The 15,575-nt window shown below is 42.0% G+C and overlaps 1 protein-coding gene across 1 annotated transcript in view; it reads right to left on the reverse strand.

Annotated features, from left to right (window-relative positions):
• Positions 1-15,575, reverse strand: part of YME1L1 (YME1 like 1 ATPase) — a 141,074-nt gene that overhangs the window by 36,462 nt on the left and 89,037 nt on the right. Inside the window, 2 exon segments of the mRNA XM_030199278.1 lie at positions 5,974-6,021; positions 6,024-6,063. Coding sequence (XP_030055138.1) covers positions 5,974-6,021; positions 6,024-6,063 — 88 coding nt within the window.

Consider the following 15,575-nt stretch of genomic DNA (forward strand, 5'->3'; position numbering starts at 1 on the left):
CTGCACCGAAAGGGAAGTTCCCAGTTCTTCATCAGTGCATTCTCAAGATAAGGTGCAACGGTACAGCAACTCCTTCCTTAGGAGGAGACCTCGTAGCCCAGGACAGTCACATCTCTGCCCTGGGCTCTTTCACTGTTTCCAACTTAAATGTGTAGGAGTATTTACCTGCAATCTCACCTTTGCTGTCTGGGGCCTATACAAGCCTGAACCATTCTGTTATACCATATGGATTCTACAGCCTGTGCCCTGAATACATCTGTAACCATCACAAATCAGCTTTTCTACAAAGGAAAATTACTGCAGGGTATACTAAGATGACTTCATCCAAGGACATATTATTTGTTGCCAACTAGCCCAGTTATCTCCTGGAAGAATGGAGAAGAGAGACACGGATGGCTCCAGGAGTATGGGATCCGGCACGGAGGTTTACATGTGCCTTCTGATAACAGTTTCTTTGCTATAACAAAGGCCTTTCTTCATGACCATGAATCTGGCTGGACATTATTACACCATCTGTCATTGGTCCACAGGTATCATCTGACCCTTGGATGCCAATGTTGAACTGAAGGAGGAGAATAGAAGGAAGACCACCAGAAGACTTGCTGGAGGTTAGAAGGCTCTGAGAGAGAGAGCAAGAGAATGATTTCCTACACAGTGAACTGCATACCTTGTAACAAAAAGGTTAGCTCAGCTACGAAACACAGCCTTCCTAAAGACTGTGCCATCTGTGTCCAGAATACTGACCTTGGACTTTATTACTGGACTGAGAGACTCGCTGGGGCTTCAGCTTGAGTCTCAGAGGAGGAATCCACTTCTTTACCATTAAAAGTCTGCCATAAGACAACAAGGTGAGATAACTGGATATACTACCTATGGTCAGAACGGATAGCTAGTCCACGGTTTTATCTGTAATAGTTTGGTTTTATTTCAGGAACTATGATCAGTGAGTAATTAGCTGCTAACTGTGTATTTTGCAAAAGTGTCAGTACTGTGATTAGTGTGTGATCACTCATTTAGATAGCCCATTGGATAATCATATATCTTTATATATATTTTGGTGAAAATCTAATTTTGTTAACTAAGCTATTTTTGCAATCTGCTTTGCAATTTGCCACATCTATATAACTATTATTTTTCTATTCATAATAAATAATATATATTCCATCTGTGGCATTGTTCCTTTTATTAGTATAGCTAGCTAGCCTAAGGGCCAATAAGAGGTACGCATCCCCTAGAAACGTGTCCAGAATAATAGCTATTTAGTAGTGTTCTGTCAGCTATGTTCCTCTGGATATATATTAGGAGTTTGTACTCCTGTGTATATTCCTACAAACGGGATTGGCAGACTCCATCTCCTTGATAAAACCAGTGAAAGAGATAACCTCAGGTGGAGATTTTTGTCTCTCTTGAGGTTGCAAGGGTTCAAAAGGTATCCCAGAAGACTCCTCTGAGAAGTAATATGGGTCCTTCTTTGAAATACATGAGCAGTCCCATTCAGACTACTCATGGAACTCGGGTTGTACTGATTTAGTGTGTGCCTGCCTCGACTCAGTGGATCTATGTCCATGCCCTGAAGAGCGTCAAGGTACATTCCTACTCTCCGACTCCAGGAACCTTCCTCGCCCCTACATCGAAAGCGGTACTGTATCTATCGATGCCAGTGTCAAGATCTCTGCACCAGCTTGGAAGGAACCTCAGAAAGAATCTGGGCTGGATCCCACAGTTGGCGCAAGCACCCTCGATGCCTGAGCGGTGTGCCCCTGTAGCATCTCTGCCAGCTTCTCCCCGAGGTAGGTACTCGCATCTGCCGGTGGGACTTCGATGGATCCCACCACTGCCACCACTTTGTGAGCTGGTCACCCTTCCAGGACCCAGCCAGGACTGAACCCTGCTTAGCTTCCGTCACACACAGTCACTGCTGGGCTCTACACTTTTTGGTAATTCACCAGGACTCCGCCTCAAACACAGGGGAGTTCTCTGCCTCCTCTTCTCCTTTCACAAGGTTCATCAACACCAGGTTTCTTATAACCAAAGCTTTATTAGTTGCCATTTACATAACCTTCATGGCTTATTTTCTTCTTCAACTTAAACATAACAAAAGGCATTTACTCAGAGTCTTCTAATTTAACCCTTTTCAGACTTAAAGCAGTTCCTCAACTTTCACAGTTTCAACGGCCAAACAAAAGCATTTACTTTTCCTTCTCAGAGGGTAGTGCAGCTGTCACTTTTTCAGCAGAGAGCTTCCCAGTGCTTCCATCTCCCCCCTCCAGCTTTCCACCATTGTCTTAATAAAGCTGCCAGAAAACCTCCCACACCTGGTTCAATTTCCCAATCAAGTCCTGGCTTCTCACCTCCTGCCTAGAGTCCTTCCCCTGACTGATTCCCTTCCTGCTGCAGTGCATTCTGGGCCTTGTAGTTTCCTGCCTCCTCACACAGTACTGGCGCTTCTAGGTTACCAGTGATGCAGATGTCCAGGCACTTCCAGCACCGTGCCATCAAGCAGGACCAATGCTTATGCTTTTGGGCTTCCTCCAATGCATGGCATTGTGGTCCTTCAGTGCCAAAGAGGACAACATTAAATCTGCAGGTGTCCTCAATGTCGAATCCAATGCTGATTGGTCCCAGGGCCTACACTCAGAACCTGATGTAGAGGGAAGTGGAGACCTACTCGATAATGATGCACTCCCAGTGGATGCTGAAGTCTTGGCAGCCATTGAAGTCAATGCTTCTGGCGCAGATGTATAGGCCTTCAAGGAGCCAAAAGGCTTCTCCTGTTGAACCTGCCATGCCCTCTGTGTCCTCAGCTGCATTTTAAACATACAGAACAGAGTTAGGCTCATTGCCAGTTCAAGGCACCACATTCACCAGTTGTGCAGGGCCGCATGGAAATCACCCAATTACATTGGGTGTACCTTTGGAAGCCACCAAGGGTCTTCTTAAACATCAAGAAAAGAATCATGGCCAAATTCAACTCCCCAATTTTGAACCAGAAAAAGGGGCAGTGTTCAAAATCGAGATTGGGGCTCCAGCCTAAAAGGGCCTAGCAACACGTGAAAAAGAAATGCAACTTCAAGAGCAAAAAAAAACTAAAGAAATTAAAAAGAAATTGAAGAAAGATCATTTTTCCTCTAAATTTACCCTAAGTTGAAAAACCCGCACAGGAAAAAAAAATACAAATCACACTGTGAGAACAGACACGTCCTCCCTGTACTGTGGAAAAACACACTGAGGGACCCGCACTAATAAATTGGGCAGAAGGCACCATGGTAGGATGCTACTAGAAAATTCTTGAACTTGCTAGTCAGCGTCTGCACCGGGGCTCCATCAGATGATGTCACCCAGATGTGAGAATACGACAGACTGTTTGTCCTTGGTGAACCTCTGTTACAAGAAAACAACTTTGCTTTCTCCAATTTCAAAACCTAATAAAAGCTTCCTGTCATCAGCACTGGGGGGGGGGGGGGGGGGGGAGGGGGGGACAAACAGACTCAAGCCTCACTGCAGATCCATTTTCACTGGACTGGTAATCTCAGTTGTGTGTTTGGTCTGTAATATCTTTTCTATGAAACATGCGAACCCTGCATATCATGAGGAGATAGTTTGTGGTGCAAGCACTTGCTCCAAAGCCAAGAAGAAACCTGATGGCAGATTACTAGCAGCATGTAGAGACAGGATGATACCATGCTCAGTGTCACTCTACAAGTAACCAAAGGGTTACCCTGAATGAGTATTAGGGGTAGCACAGGAGAATAACACGGCAGCCATAGTCAAATATAATGTCTGCATACACTATTCTTCTCCTTCAACCTGAAATATTCATACCAGTAAGAAAAAACCCCACAACTCTAATGCATTTCTTATTAAAAAAAAAAAAAAAAAAGCTACTAGGTCAGAGATGTGTCCTTATAATACCGATTCAATACCAGGATATTACACATTATGGCTCTATATCATCACGTTCAAAGTTAAAACATGTTAAAACAAAATACAGGTCTCACCAAGTTGAAAGACCAAACAATTTAAAAAAAAAGCATTTAGAATTACTGGAGCTGCAATGGCATAGGAATTTCTATGGATTGTGTTACTGTCTTTTTTTATTTTCAAATGAGTTTTTAAAATCCAAAGAATACCTGGAACAGAAATATGGACTACATACTTATCGAAGAAAACAATATTATATTCCAATTAAAAGAGTCTGAAGTCCAATATATAGACCATATCAGCTGAGGAAACAAAGAATACTATTGCCAGAGGAAACTGGTAACAACAATATTTATATCAAGTAAGCAAATAATCTTAGTAATTTCTCATGGTGCCAAAAAGCAACACTAGGTTCCTGAAATTGATGCCCCTTTACCTTCAAAGAAAAATTGTAATTGAGATGATTCAAAGAACACATAAGAATGATTCTCAAAATATAACACATTCCTGCAGCTACACTATAAGGAATTCTTTTCTTGAAACATCAGGAAACACTGAAACTCTCTCTACAAGAAAGGTACGTTCATTAGACCTAAAAGTAGACAAAGCAAAGCGTCCTTATCCTGAAGAAATAGAAATGGAATCAGCAAAGTAGGTCTAGTCACAATTTCTTCTGTGAACTTTCAAAGACCCAATCAAGTACAACTAGCTGGCAATACATCCACAACTAATTAATCATCTTGGGTCAAAGGCATTTTCTTAGAAGGCAGGCAAATGTTATATCTTATTGTATGGTGGGAAGGTATTTAAAACCTTCTTAAGGCACTTATAAAAAAAGCTCCTTACGAGTATTCGTCAACATTTTAGGAAAGTTGAGAATCCATAGATTCAAGCTAATATAGTTCTCAAATGTTTTCATTTTCCAGCAAGTAAGAGATCTATCCTGAACTAAGAAGATTTTACCTGTTTCATCTATAGTACTTGAGAAAAGATTTCTTCCATCTTCAAAGACTGAGAGACACATGAATCTTGAACTTTCTGAACCTTCAAAGAAGTCCCAGCCACCAAAGGAATTATCCCAGAACAAACCTTGTAAAGGGATTCAAAAGAGTCCTGATGGTATCCATTTCCAGGCCCCACTTGAACACTGCTTAACTCCTCTAAGGTCAGCATTTGCTCAACCACCGACACTGCTGTTACTCCTGCCGATACTAAAGACAGCAACCGCCACCCTCCAGTTGCACCAAGCAGCACTTTAACTTCCAACACCCCTTGCGGCCCTAATAGAAAGAAGTTGTTAGGCCTAGGAGGCAGAATGAAACACCACACCAACTCGGGGCTTTTCCTCTCACCCTGAGTAGCAAGAACACCCTTGAATAGGATTTTCTGCACAAAGCTAGTAATGTCTTTGTGCCGTAGAGGAGGGGTTGGTGAGGAGTAGGTGGGAAACCTTGATTTCTCCTTATGTTTTCAGGATCAAAGCAGGAATTCAACTCATAAAATATAAGAAATGTGTTTGCACTAGCTCCATCTTGATTCCCCCTATTATCTTTTTCTATTATTTTATTTAACACATTCTATAAAAACAACCACCAATCTACAATCAATGTTGCTTTTATCAATGCTGCTGATGGTAAAAAAAAAAAGTAATAGACTAGAAGCAGTCTTGAGCTAATGCTGAAGCCAATAAATTAGAATACCAAGCAAAGAATTCCTTCATTTAAGTACAAATTAAAAAAGGCAGTGTCTTGTCAGTAGATACACACTTGTTTCTGAGAAGGACCCTTTCATTACTTATCTAGAAAACAATGTAATAGTCCTCAACTAAAACTGAATTTTAATTTTATTTAACTGTATCTTGTTATTCAGACTTTCTATACCACCCATACTGACATGCAGAACAGGGTAGTGTACAATATAATGTTAAAAAAAGAAAAGAACAACAGAAGAGGAACTACAATATTCCAGAGAAAACATTCACACAAGAAGGAAACAACTATCAAGGAAGCCATAACCATAGTGTTGTAATCATTTCTTATGTAAATGACTTACCCTTAGGGAGTTTTCCTCCCAGTACAGTAAATTTCTGTGGATTTTTCAAAATTCTACAACTTCCTGCAACTCTTGCTTTGCTTCTTCTACCTACATTAAAAAAAATATATTATTTTGAGTATGACAGAACTTTATATATAGTCCACCACCATCCACATTTAACTGCACTACTGTGCATTCAATGATATCAATAGCATATAAGTACTCAAGGGGTATTAATATTAGAAATAACGAGCTAAACTGTTTGAGAAACAGAACACAGCAACAAGCCTCTTTTTAATATATAACAAACCTAACATCTAAATATACCTCTTCTCCTATCAATTCTCACAGTTTTAATGTCTCTTCAACTGAGCGTTTTTGCTGTCTTTAAATATATTATAGGCAACTGCTTCACTATGACTGGATAGTAATGACCAAAAACTTTGCATGCTACAAATTAAGGGTCATTTACTAAAGCGTAGCATGCGCTAACAGACATTAGCATATACTAAGTGCCATGTGGCCCACAGGCACCAAAATAGGACGTGCAGCATTTAACACATGCTAATTTCCTACCAACCTGCAGCACAAAAACTGGTAACCTAGAGGTAGGGCTATTTTCTTGAGCCATCCAATACTCTATGAGGCTCAGGGAAGAGGGGAAAAGAGAGTTAGGAAAGGAATCTTCAGAAAGAATGCATTAGACACTTGCACTAAGAGTGTAATGGAAATCACAATCATTCTATATGGTGTACATATTAGGATTATGCTTACTCTGTTATAGAATATACATGCTGTAGGGTAATAGAATTGTATCTCACTGCAGAATAATAATTACTGAAATAAGTTGCTGAAGTTAGAAAGGCCATATATACATGTCATGCTTGTAATTAAACTAGCTTGTTAGTAAGAAATAGGCCAAAATCATCTTAGAACTCTGGAATGTCAATTGACTGGTGAAAATAACAGAGGTACATATGCCTTATCTACAGTAGCTGGAGGGGGCAAGAAGGGGATCGATTATATGTTCTTTCTTCTTGACCAGAAATACAGCACCTGGTGAGTTGGTGATGGTAAAGATAACAATATTCTTGGCTATTTAAGGTTGCAGTTGAATCAGTATAGTCAGACTGTGAACTGAGATTTCTTGTTCATACTAGTCTCCCTGTATAGAGGAGTTTAAAATAAAGCTATATATCTGAACCCAGAGTCTGCAGCTTCTTTGGTAAGAGGAAAATTTTCCATAACAAAGAGCAATGAAAGATAATTGGCCAGACATCCAGAAGTGATGGGGCCAAAATGGCAGCAAAATTCAAACAAGCATGTGATAGACATGAAAGGGCAACTTTTATGCATTAATATGCCTCTGAAACAGACATTCACAAATTAGGGTTTTGAAAACTGCCCAAAAAAGAAACACACCCACACACCTACCCTGTGAATCAGGGATGCATTCCCAGGGCAGGATTGGCAGCAGAGTACATTTACCACACATACTTTTGAATCTTCAGGTATGAAAATGCAAGTTTTCATGGAAAGGGGGAGTGCAAATTCATGTATTGTGATAAACCACAGTGTCTGCCCTTACTTGAGGAGGCCGCTCTCCCATGGAAAACTGGGAGCTCCGGGGATCTAGCTGAGTATTGGCATGTATGGGCCAGTAGGGGGAGCTCCAGAGAGATAGCTGGGGGAGTGAGAAGAGACTTCTAGGCCAGATCTTTCTGGAACCAGAGGGGCGAGGTCTCAAGAGGTGGGGGAGGGTTTATTGGACACCTCATAAATAGCTTCCTCTCAGCAGAGGAAGGAGTTTTTGCCCAAGGGAGAGAAGATGGGAGCCTGGAGGCCTGAAGCCTGGACTGTGTGATCCCGGTGCTGAGGAGGAAGGACTGGTGTGTCTGACAAGGGTAAAGCAGGCTGCAAAAGCCTGGGGTTAGAAGTCCCAAAAATATTGAGGTGGAACTGTGAAGTGGTTAAAGTGAACAAACAGCCGTGGGGTGGGAGGATAGGACCGTAAGGTTAAGGTGAATAAAGTGTGTCCTATCCAGGGGAGGTGGCTGTTATACCCTGAGACCCAGATGTTCCCCAGTAAATGGTCTCAGGGGGGTGAATCGCAGTCAAAGAAGAGTGGAAAGCCAGGTTCCCAAAAGACTGTAACCTAGCTCTAATAAACTGAATTTACATGGAACCAGCTAATTTGCATATTTTTGCAAGCAGGAGAAAGCTGTGCTATCTTCCAGAGAAGGGTGACCATGGGGGCCCCACCAGAAGAACTGGTAAGGGGGATTGGTTTACCAGGAGATTACAGCAGGGAGGCCGTGCCAGGGACTGAAGGTTAATGAAGAGGTCACCCTGAGGGAAAGGGGAGGCCCAAACATAGAGCCCGAGAACTCTTGGTTTCAAGGTGGTTCCCTGAGGCAAAGGGCTGGTGAGGCCGGGCAGGAGCCACTAGAGAGCCACTGCACACCGGAGAGCACCCCTGTGGGCTTACAGTATGTACTTCACCAAGTCAAATTTCAAGGGAATTCTTTGCTTTGAAAATTAAGAAAAATCTGCACGGTATAAAATACCTATATCCAGTACATGCTTTGTTTGAAAAAGTTGCCTCTAAGAGAACCTTAATGACAAGGTTCAAGGTTACTTTATTTGATAAACCGCTTGGTAAAATCCATTAAGTGGGATACAATAATAATTAATAAATAAAATTCAACAATCAATAATAAAGAATACCAACCCAATGACAGAAAAGAAAAAGGTAGTCACACACAAAACCATAACACTAACTTGGACACTGTTATGCTACTAACTCCAGGCCACATGTGATACCCCTCTCTCACTGCCAGTTAAGATAGCCCAAAACCAGGGAAGAAAATCAAAAGTAGTACCAAAAATTTCTTCAAAGAAATGTGCTTTAAGCAATCCTTTTAAAGATTCAAGGAGGTTTCCAATCTTAAAAACATGGGCGATTGATTCCAAAAGTAAAGGATCTGCCAAACAACACATGGAGAAATGCAGAGAAACCAAGGAAACTTGGCGGGGAGATGGCACTACCAACTGACATTGTTGATTCGACCAAAGAGGCCAAGGGGGGGTATAAGGTGTCACAAGCGCGACCCAAAAATAGATGAGAACCTAAATGAAGGATTAAAAAATTAAAACCACAGTTTCAAACAAAATACAGAAGAAGGGAAGACAACCATAAACTCAGTCAGACCTGTGGCAGCCTAGAATATGGACACACATAAAGTGGGTGAATCAAACAGCTGTTTTCTGCTGGTATTGCCTAAACGTCTGTTTCTAAATAGTGGGTCATTCCATATTAACAGAATTATAGTTCACATACAGCAAGCACAAGATTTATAAAATTTGCTCTTTCATGTAGTGCATATCTAGATCAATGTACTATAAATACCTATTAGTAAGACCTATAAACAAAATAATTAAAGTTTGCATAAACTTTTACTTACATATAACTAACTGAAATAATTGCTGCAGTAACAAAATTACCTGCAGAGGATAATATGCTTTGGGAGGACACCAGAAAAATGAAAATTCTCTGATTTTGCTACTTACACTTATATTTAAATATCAAAATTGTGTTAATCCAAGGCTAAACAAAACTTGAGAGTATTATTTTCTCATTTAATTTATCAAATCCATACAACAGAAAAGTTTTTATCCTGGTAATGGAATTACATATTCCAAATACTTAAAGAATCATGCAAATATCTGGAAAATCCGTGAAATTATAGACCGGTGAGTCTGACGTTGGTGCCGGGGAAAATGTTAGAGGCTATTATTAAAAACAAAATTACAGAGCACATCCAAGGACATGGATTACTGAGAGCAAAATCAGCACGGCTTTTGTGTGGGGAAATCTTGCCTACCAATTTACTTCAATTCTTTGAAGGAGTAAACAAACATGTGGACAAAGGGGAGCCAGCTGAAATCGTGTATCTGGATTTTCAAAAGGCGTTGACAAGGTACCTCATGAAAGGCTACAGAGGAAATTGGAGGGTCATGGGATAGGAGAAAATGTCCTATTGTGGATTAAAACTGGTTGAAGGATAGGAAACAGAGAGTGGGGTTAAATGGGCAGTATTCCAATGGAGAAGGGTAGTTAGTGGGGTTCCTCAGGGGTCTGTGCTAGGACCGCTGGCTGTTTAATATATTTATAAATGATTTAGAGATGGGAGTAACTAGCGAGGTAATTAAATTTGCTGATGACACAAGTTATTCAAAGTTGTTAAATCGCGACAGGATTGTGAAAAATTACAAGAGGACCTTACGAGACTGGGAGACTGGGTGGCTAAATGGCAGATGACGTTTAATGTGAGCAAGTGCAAGGTGATGCATGTGGGGAAAAAAGAACCCGAATTATAGCTACGTCATGCAAGGTTCCACGTTAGGAGTTACGGACCAAGAAAGGGATCTGGGTGTCGTCGTCGATAATACACTGAAACCTTCTGCTCAGTGTGCTGCTGCGGCTAGGAAAGCGAATAGAATGTTGGGTATTATTAGGAAAGGTATGGAAAACAGGTGTGAGGATGTTATAATGCCATTGTATCGCTCCATGGTGTGACCGCACCTTGAGTATTGTGTTCAATTCTGGTCGCCGCATCTCAAGAAAGATATAGTAGAATTGGGAAAAGGTGCAGTGAAGGGCGACCTAAAATGATAGTGGGATGGGACAACTTCCCTATGACGAAAGACTAAGAAGGCTAGGGCTTTTCAGCTTGGAGAAGAGACGGCTGAGGGGAGACATGAATGAGTGGAGTGGAACAGGTGGATGTGAAGCGTCTGTTCATGCTTTCCAAAAATACTAGGACTAGGGGGCATGCGATGAAACTACAGTGTAGTAAATTTAAAACAAATCGTAGAAAATTTTTCTTCACCCAACACATAATTAAACTCTGGAATTTGTTGCCGGAGAACGTGGTGAAGGCGGTTAGCTTAGCAGAGTTTAAAAGGGGTTAGACGGTTTCCTAAAGAACAAGTCCATAAACCACTACTAAATGGACTTGGGAAAAATCCACAATTCCAGGAATAACATGTACAGAATGTTTGCACGTTTGGGAAGCTCGCCAGGTGCCCTTGGCCAGGATTGGCCGCTGTCGTGGACAGGATGCTGGGCTCGATGGACCCTTGGTCTTTTCCCAGTGTGGCATTACTTATGTACTTATTTTACTACAAATAATTCTGCTTTGTGCTTCCCACCAAACGGTACTTTTAAACATGAAGTATTTACAAATCTAAGAGAAATTTTGAACAAATTAAAATGCTTTAGACCAGTGGACCCAATTTTAAATGGTATTATGAGGAATGTTTGAAACGTGATAAACAACATGCTCTGTCAGGTTTGAAAACACAATAACATAGTAACATAGTAGATGACGGCAGAAAAAGACCTGCATGGTCCATCCAGTCTGCCCAACAAGATAAACTCATATGTGTATACCTTACCTTGATTTGTACCTGCTTTTTTCAGGGCACAGACCCGTACAAGTCTGCCCAGCAGTATTTCCCGCCTCTCAACCACCAGTCCCGCCTCCCATCACCGGCTCTGGCACAGACCTATAAGTCTGCCCTCCACTATCCTCACCTCCCAACCACCAACCTCTCTTCCCCCACCTGCTCCGCCACCCAATTTCGGCTAAGCTTCTGAGGATCCATTCCTACTGCACAGAATTCCTTTATGCATATCCCACGCATGTTTGAATTCCTTTAACCGTTTTCATCTCTACCACCTCCCGCGGGAGGGCATTCCAAGCATCCACCACCCTCTCCGTGAAAAAATACTTCCTGACATCTTTTTGAGTCTGCCCCCCTTCAATCTCATTTCATGTCCTCTCGTTCTACCGCCTTCCCATCTCCGGAAAAAGATTTTTTTTGCGGATTAATACTTTTCAAGTATTTGAACGTCTGTATCATATCACCCCTGTTCCTCCTTTCCTCCAGGGTATACATGTTCAGGTCAGCAAATCTCTGCTCAAACGTCTTGGAACGCAAATCCCATAACATTCTTGAAGCTTTTCTTTGCACCACTTCCATTTTTTTAACATCCTTTGCAAGGTATGGCCTCCAAAACTGAACACAATACTCCAGGTGGGGCCTCACCAACGCCTTGTACAGGGGCATCAACACTTCCTTTCTTCTGCTGATCACACCTCTCTCTATACAGCCTAGCAACCTTCTCGCTACGGCCACCGCCGTGTCACACTGTTTCGTCGGAAGCCATGGTATTAGAATCTGGGCGGGGGGAAGTCATTAAATAGAACAAACTCTTACTGGACTTGCCACAAGTAGTGACCAGTGTAATTTTTCTTAGCTTGCTTTATATAAATCTTTTTGCTACTCTTTGCAGATGGCTGGACACACTGGGGTTCTTAACTTTCTCCAAAGTTTGCTTTACCAGCCTGCCTCCTAAACAGTCTCAGACCCTGGTAGTAGCAGGGATGGGAATGTCTGCTCAAATAAAAGGGTTTGAGAGCTGCCACAAGGTCAAAGACAGTTAAAAGTGCAGAAGTCCAGGCAAATGTGAGACTGTTAAGAGATTGCCAAAGCAAAATGGTCACAATGGACAACAAAGGTTTATCAGTGTATAAGGAGAGAGTACAAAGAAGTATAGCATGGCGGGGAAGGAATATCTAGAGTATGTTGAACACTGCTATTACAAGACTCCCCCCCCCCCACAATAAAATATATAGCTTGGTGGGAAGAGGCTATAGGCCAGCAATTTAAGAGTGTGGAAAAAAGTTTTCATAAACTTCTAAGGGTATCGGTGCAACAAATATGGTGGAAAATGGGTATAAAATTCTATACCTGTGGCACTATACACCTCAATGCTTGAGAAGCATGCATGGGAGTGGGACCGGCCTATGCTGGCATTCCTGTGGAAAGAGGAACATATCAAAACATTTGGTGGGACTGCCATAAAGCTCAAGGCTACTTTGATAAGTGACCTTGATGGAATTAAGTTGCTGAAAACAAAAGGCAGTTTCTTATTCAATATAGGACCTGTAAAGACTTGGGACCCCTATGGCAAATGGAAGGAAAGATCCAAGACATAATTGTACATAAATTTGGGCATTCACTTCTTTAAGTTTTACAGTGACCTCTTTTCATTCTCATCTGGGTGTGGGGAGGGGACTTCAAACAGCAATATAGTTGGGGTTTATAATGATGTTTAGTAGGGATTACTTTTATGCCCTTGTATGCAATGGAGAAACAGATTGAGGGTGTTAAATATAATATGGAAAAGAAATTAGCTGAGGTAAAAAATAAAGCTGATTATTTTGAAAAATAATTATTTTGTGCTTCTTTGTATCCAGTACTTCATTCCAACACTCCACCTCCTGATTATAAGGATAACACAGAGGAAGATATAGCACATCTTTTTCTGTCATGCAGAAAGGGGATAAGTGATACAAATCCTGATGTATTTCCACCTGATTCAAAAACAATATATATACTTTTCCGGAAACAAGGAGTAAATCAGACAGTGTGACAAGAGACAATATGATGCAACATTTAATGCAGTAGTTTCAGCCTAAATTTATACAGATTGGAGAGGAGTTAGAAAGAACATATAATAATTTGTCTCTTAGTTTAACACTTTTTTATTAAAGGTAACAGACAAGTACAAATTAACACATCAATGGCATACATATACCTCTCGTCACATTATTCAGTGCTTCTGAATGTTAAATATTGATCACAAACTTTTATAACTTAACCCCCTCCTTCCTTCCCATCTCTATATAACTGGTAAACACACAACTAACCCCCACCCCTCCACTTTGCCCACAAAGACAATATAAATGTACCCTCGACCGGCTAGTTCCTAGCGTTAAAGTATTAATTTTTCACCTTTCATCTACCTGTGTAAGCAACATCTTTAGAATGTAACCGCGCAACCGTTAGTCTTACCCCCACCCCCCTTTTACCTCCCCCTCCCCTCCCTCCCCTCTTCCCTTCCTATCCACCCCCGCCTCCCCCTATTATCCTACCCACCATCCCAATTCCTGTATGCGTACTCCAAGGAAGACTATTCAGGACTTGACTACGTGCTCTTGGGGACACTTTATTTAAGTATTGCTTCCATATAGCCAAAAATCTCAACTGTCATTTAGGCGATTTAATTTACCTGCACTGTCATATGCAATTTATAAAAGATGCACCAGCCTGCTCACATTTTTGACATTTGTCGGTATCTACCGCTCCCGCACGAAAGGCCCTTCTTTGAGAGAAATAAGCTCCGTGCACTGCTCTGAACTGACACTCCTGGAGTTCCACACTATGTACAACCCGCGACACCCCTACAAGTGACATTATTATGGTACGATCAGATACCATTTTCTGCATGCCCTGACTCCATTGTGTTGCCACCTCTTGTACATTCCTAGCTGGTTGCCCTCTCTCCAATTCTTTACGAAACCAGGACACCGACACTTGCCCGATTGCATCTCCCTCTAAGAATTCCATCAACTTTTTCCAGAATTCCAGCGATAAGCCATCTCTCGGGAGACTGTGCACATAGTGGGACAATTGTTGATAAGCCAAGATCGCTGCCGAGCCTCGTGAACATTTCTGCATGAAATCGTTTGCTAAAATTAATGCCCCTTCAGCCTGAATGAAACTTTCTAGCAGCGTCACTCCCTGATCTTTAAGTCTACGAAATACAACATTCTCTATGCCTGGTGTAAAATCGTCATTTCCATATAATGGTAATAATACACTGCTAGTTGGGTTCTGTCCCCACCTCTGAAGCAACTCTCTCCACAAATACCATAGAGGTCCAAGCAGCACACTGTGTCCAACCCTCTCAGGAAATCTTTTTCGGGTTACATGCAATAAATAATTCAGATGCCAAGGGTGAAAATACGCTCGTTCCATAACCAAATCTGTATAAGTGGTAGTGCCCAGGATCCAATCTCGCAAGTGGCATAATAAGCATGCTTGATTATATAAACGCATATCCGGTAGACCCAGTTCCCCCTGATTCTGGGCCCCCCACCAAGTGTTGCCATTTCATCTTAGGCTTCTTTCCTGCCCAACAGAATTTCACCACCATTCTCCGAAGTAGAATTTTTTTTTGCCAGCCTCAATGTCATACCCAGCTCCATCACAGCACTATGCAGGTCCCTGGAGCAGTTTTTAGTGGGTACTGCAGTGCACTTCAGGCAGGCGGACCCAGGCCCATCCCCCCCTACCTGTTACACTTGTAGTGGTAAATGGGAGCCCTCCAAAACCCACCCGAAACCCACTGTACCCACATGTACCCTTTAAGGGCTATGGTAGTGTTGTACAGTTGTGGGTAGTGGGTTTTGGGGGGCTCAGCACACAAGGTAAGGGAGCTATGCACCTGGGAGCAATTTGTGAAGTCCACTGCAGTGCCCCCTAGGGTGCCCGGTTGGTGTCCTGGCATGTAAGGGGGACCAGTGCACTACAAATGCTGGCTCCTCCCATGACCAAATGGCTTGGATTTGGCCGGGTTTGAGATGGCCGCCATTAGTTTCCATTATCGGCGAAAACCAATGGCGGCCATCTCTAATGCTGGCGATCTCTAAGGGCGGCCCAAATGTTGAGATTTGGCCGGCCCTGGCCGTATTATCAAAACGAAA

This window comes from Microcaecilia unicolor, chromosome 1, assembly GCF_901765095.1.
Source record: "Microcaecilia unicolor chromosome 1, aMicUni1.1, whole genome shotgun sequence".
Taxonomy (NCBI): Eukaryota; Metazoa; Chordata; class Amphibia; order Gymnophiona; family Siphonopidae; genus Microcaecilia; species Microcaecilia unicolor.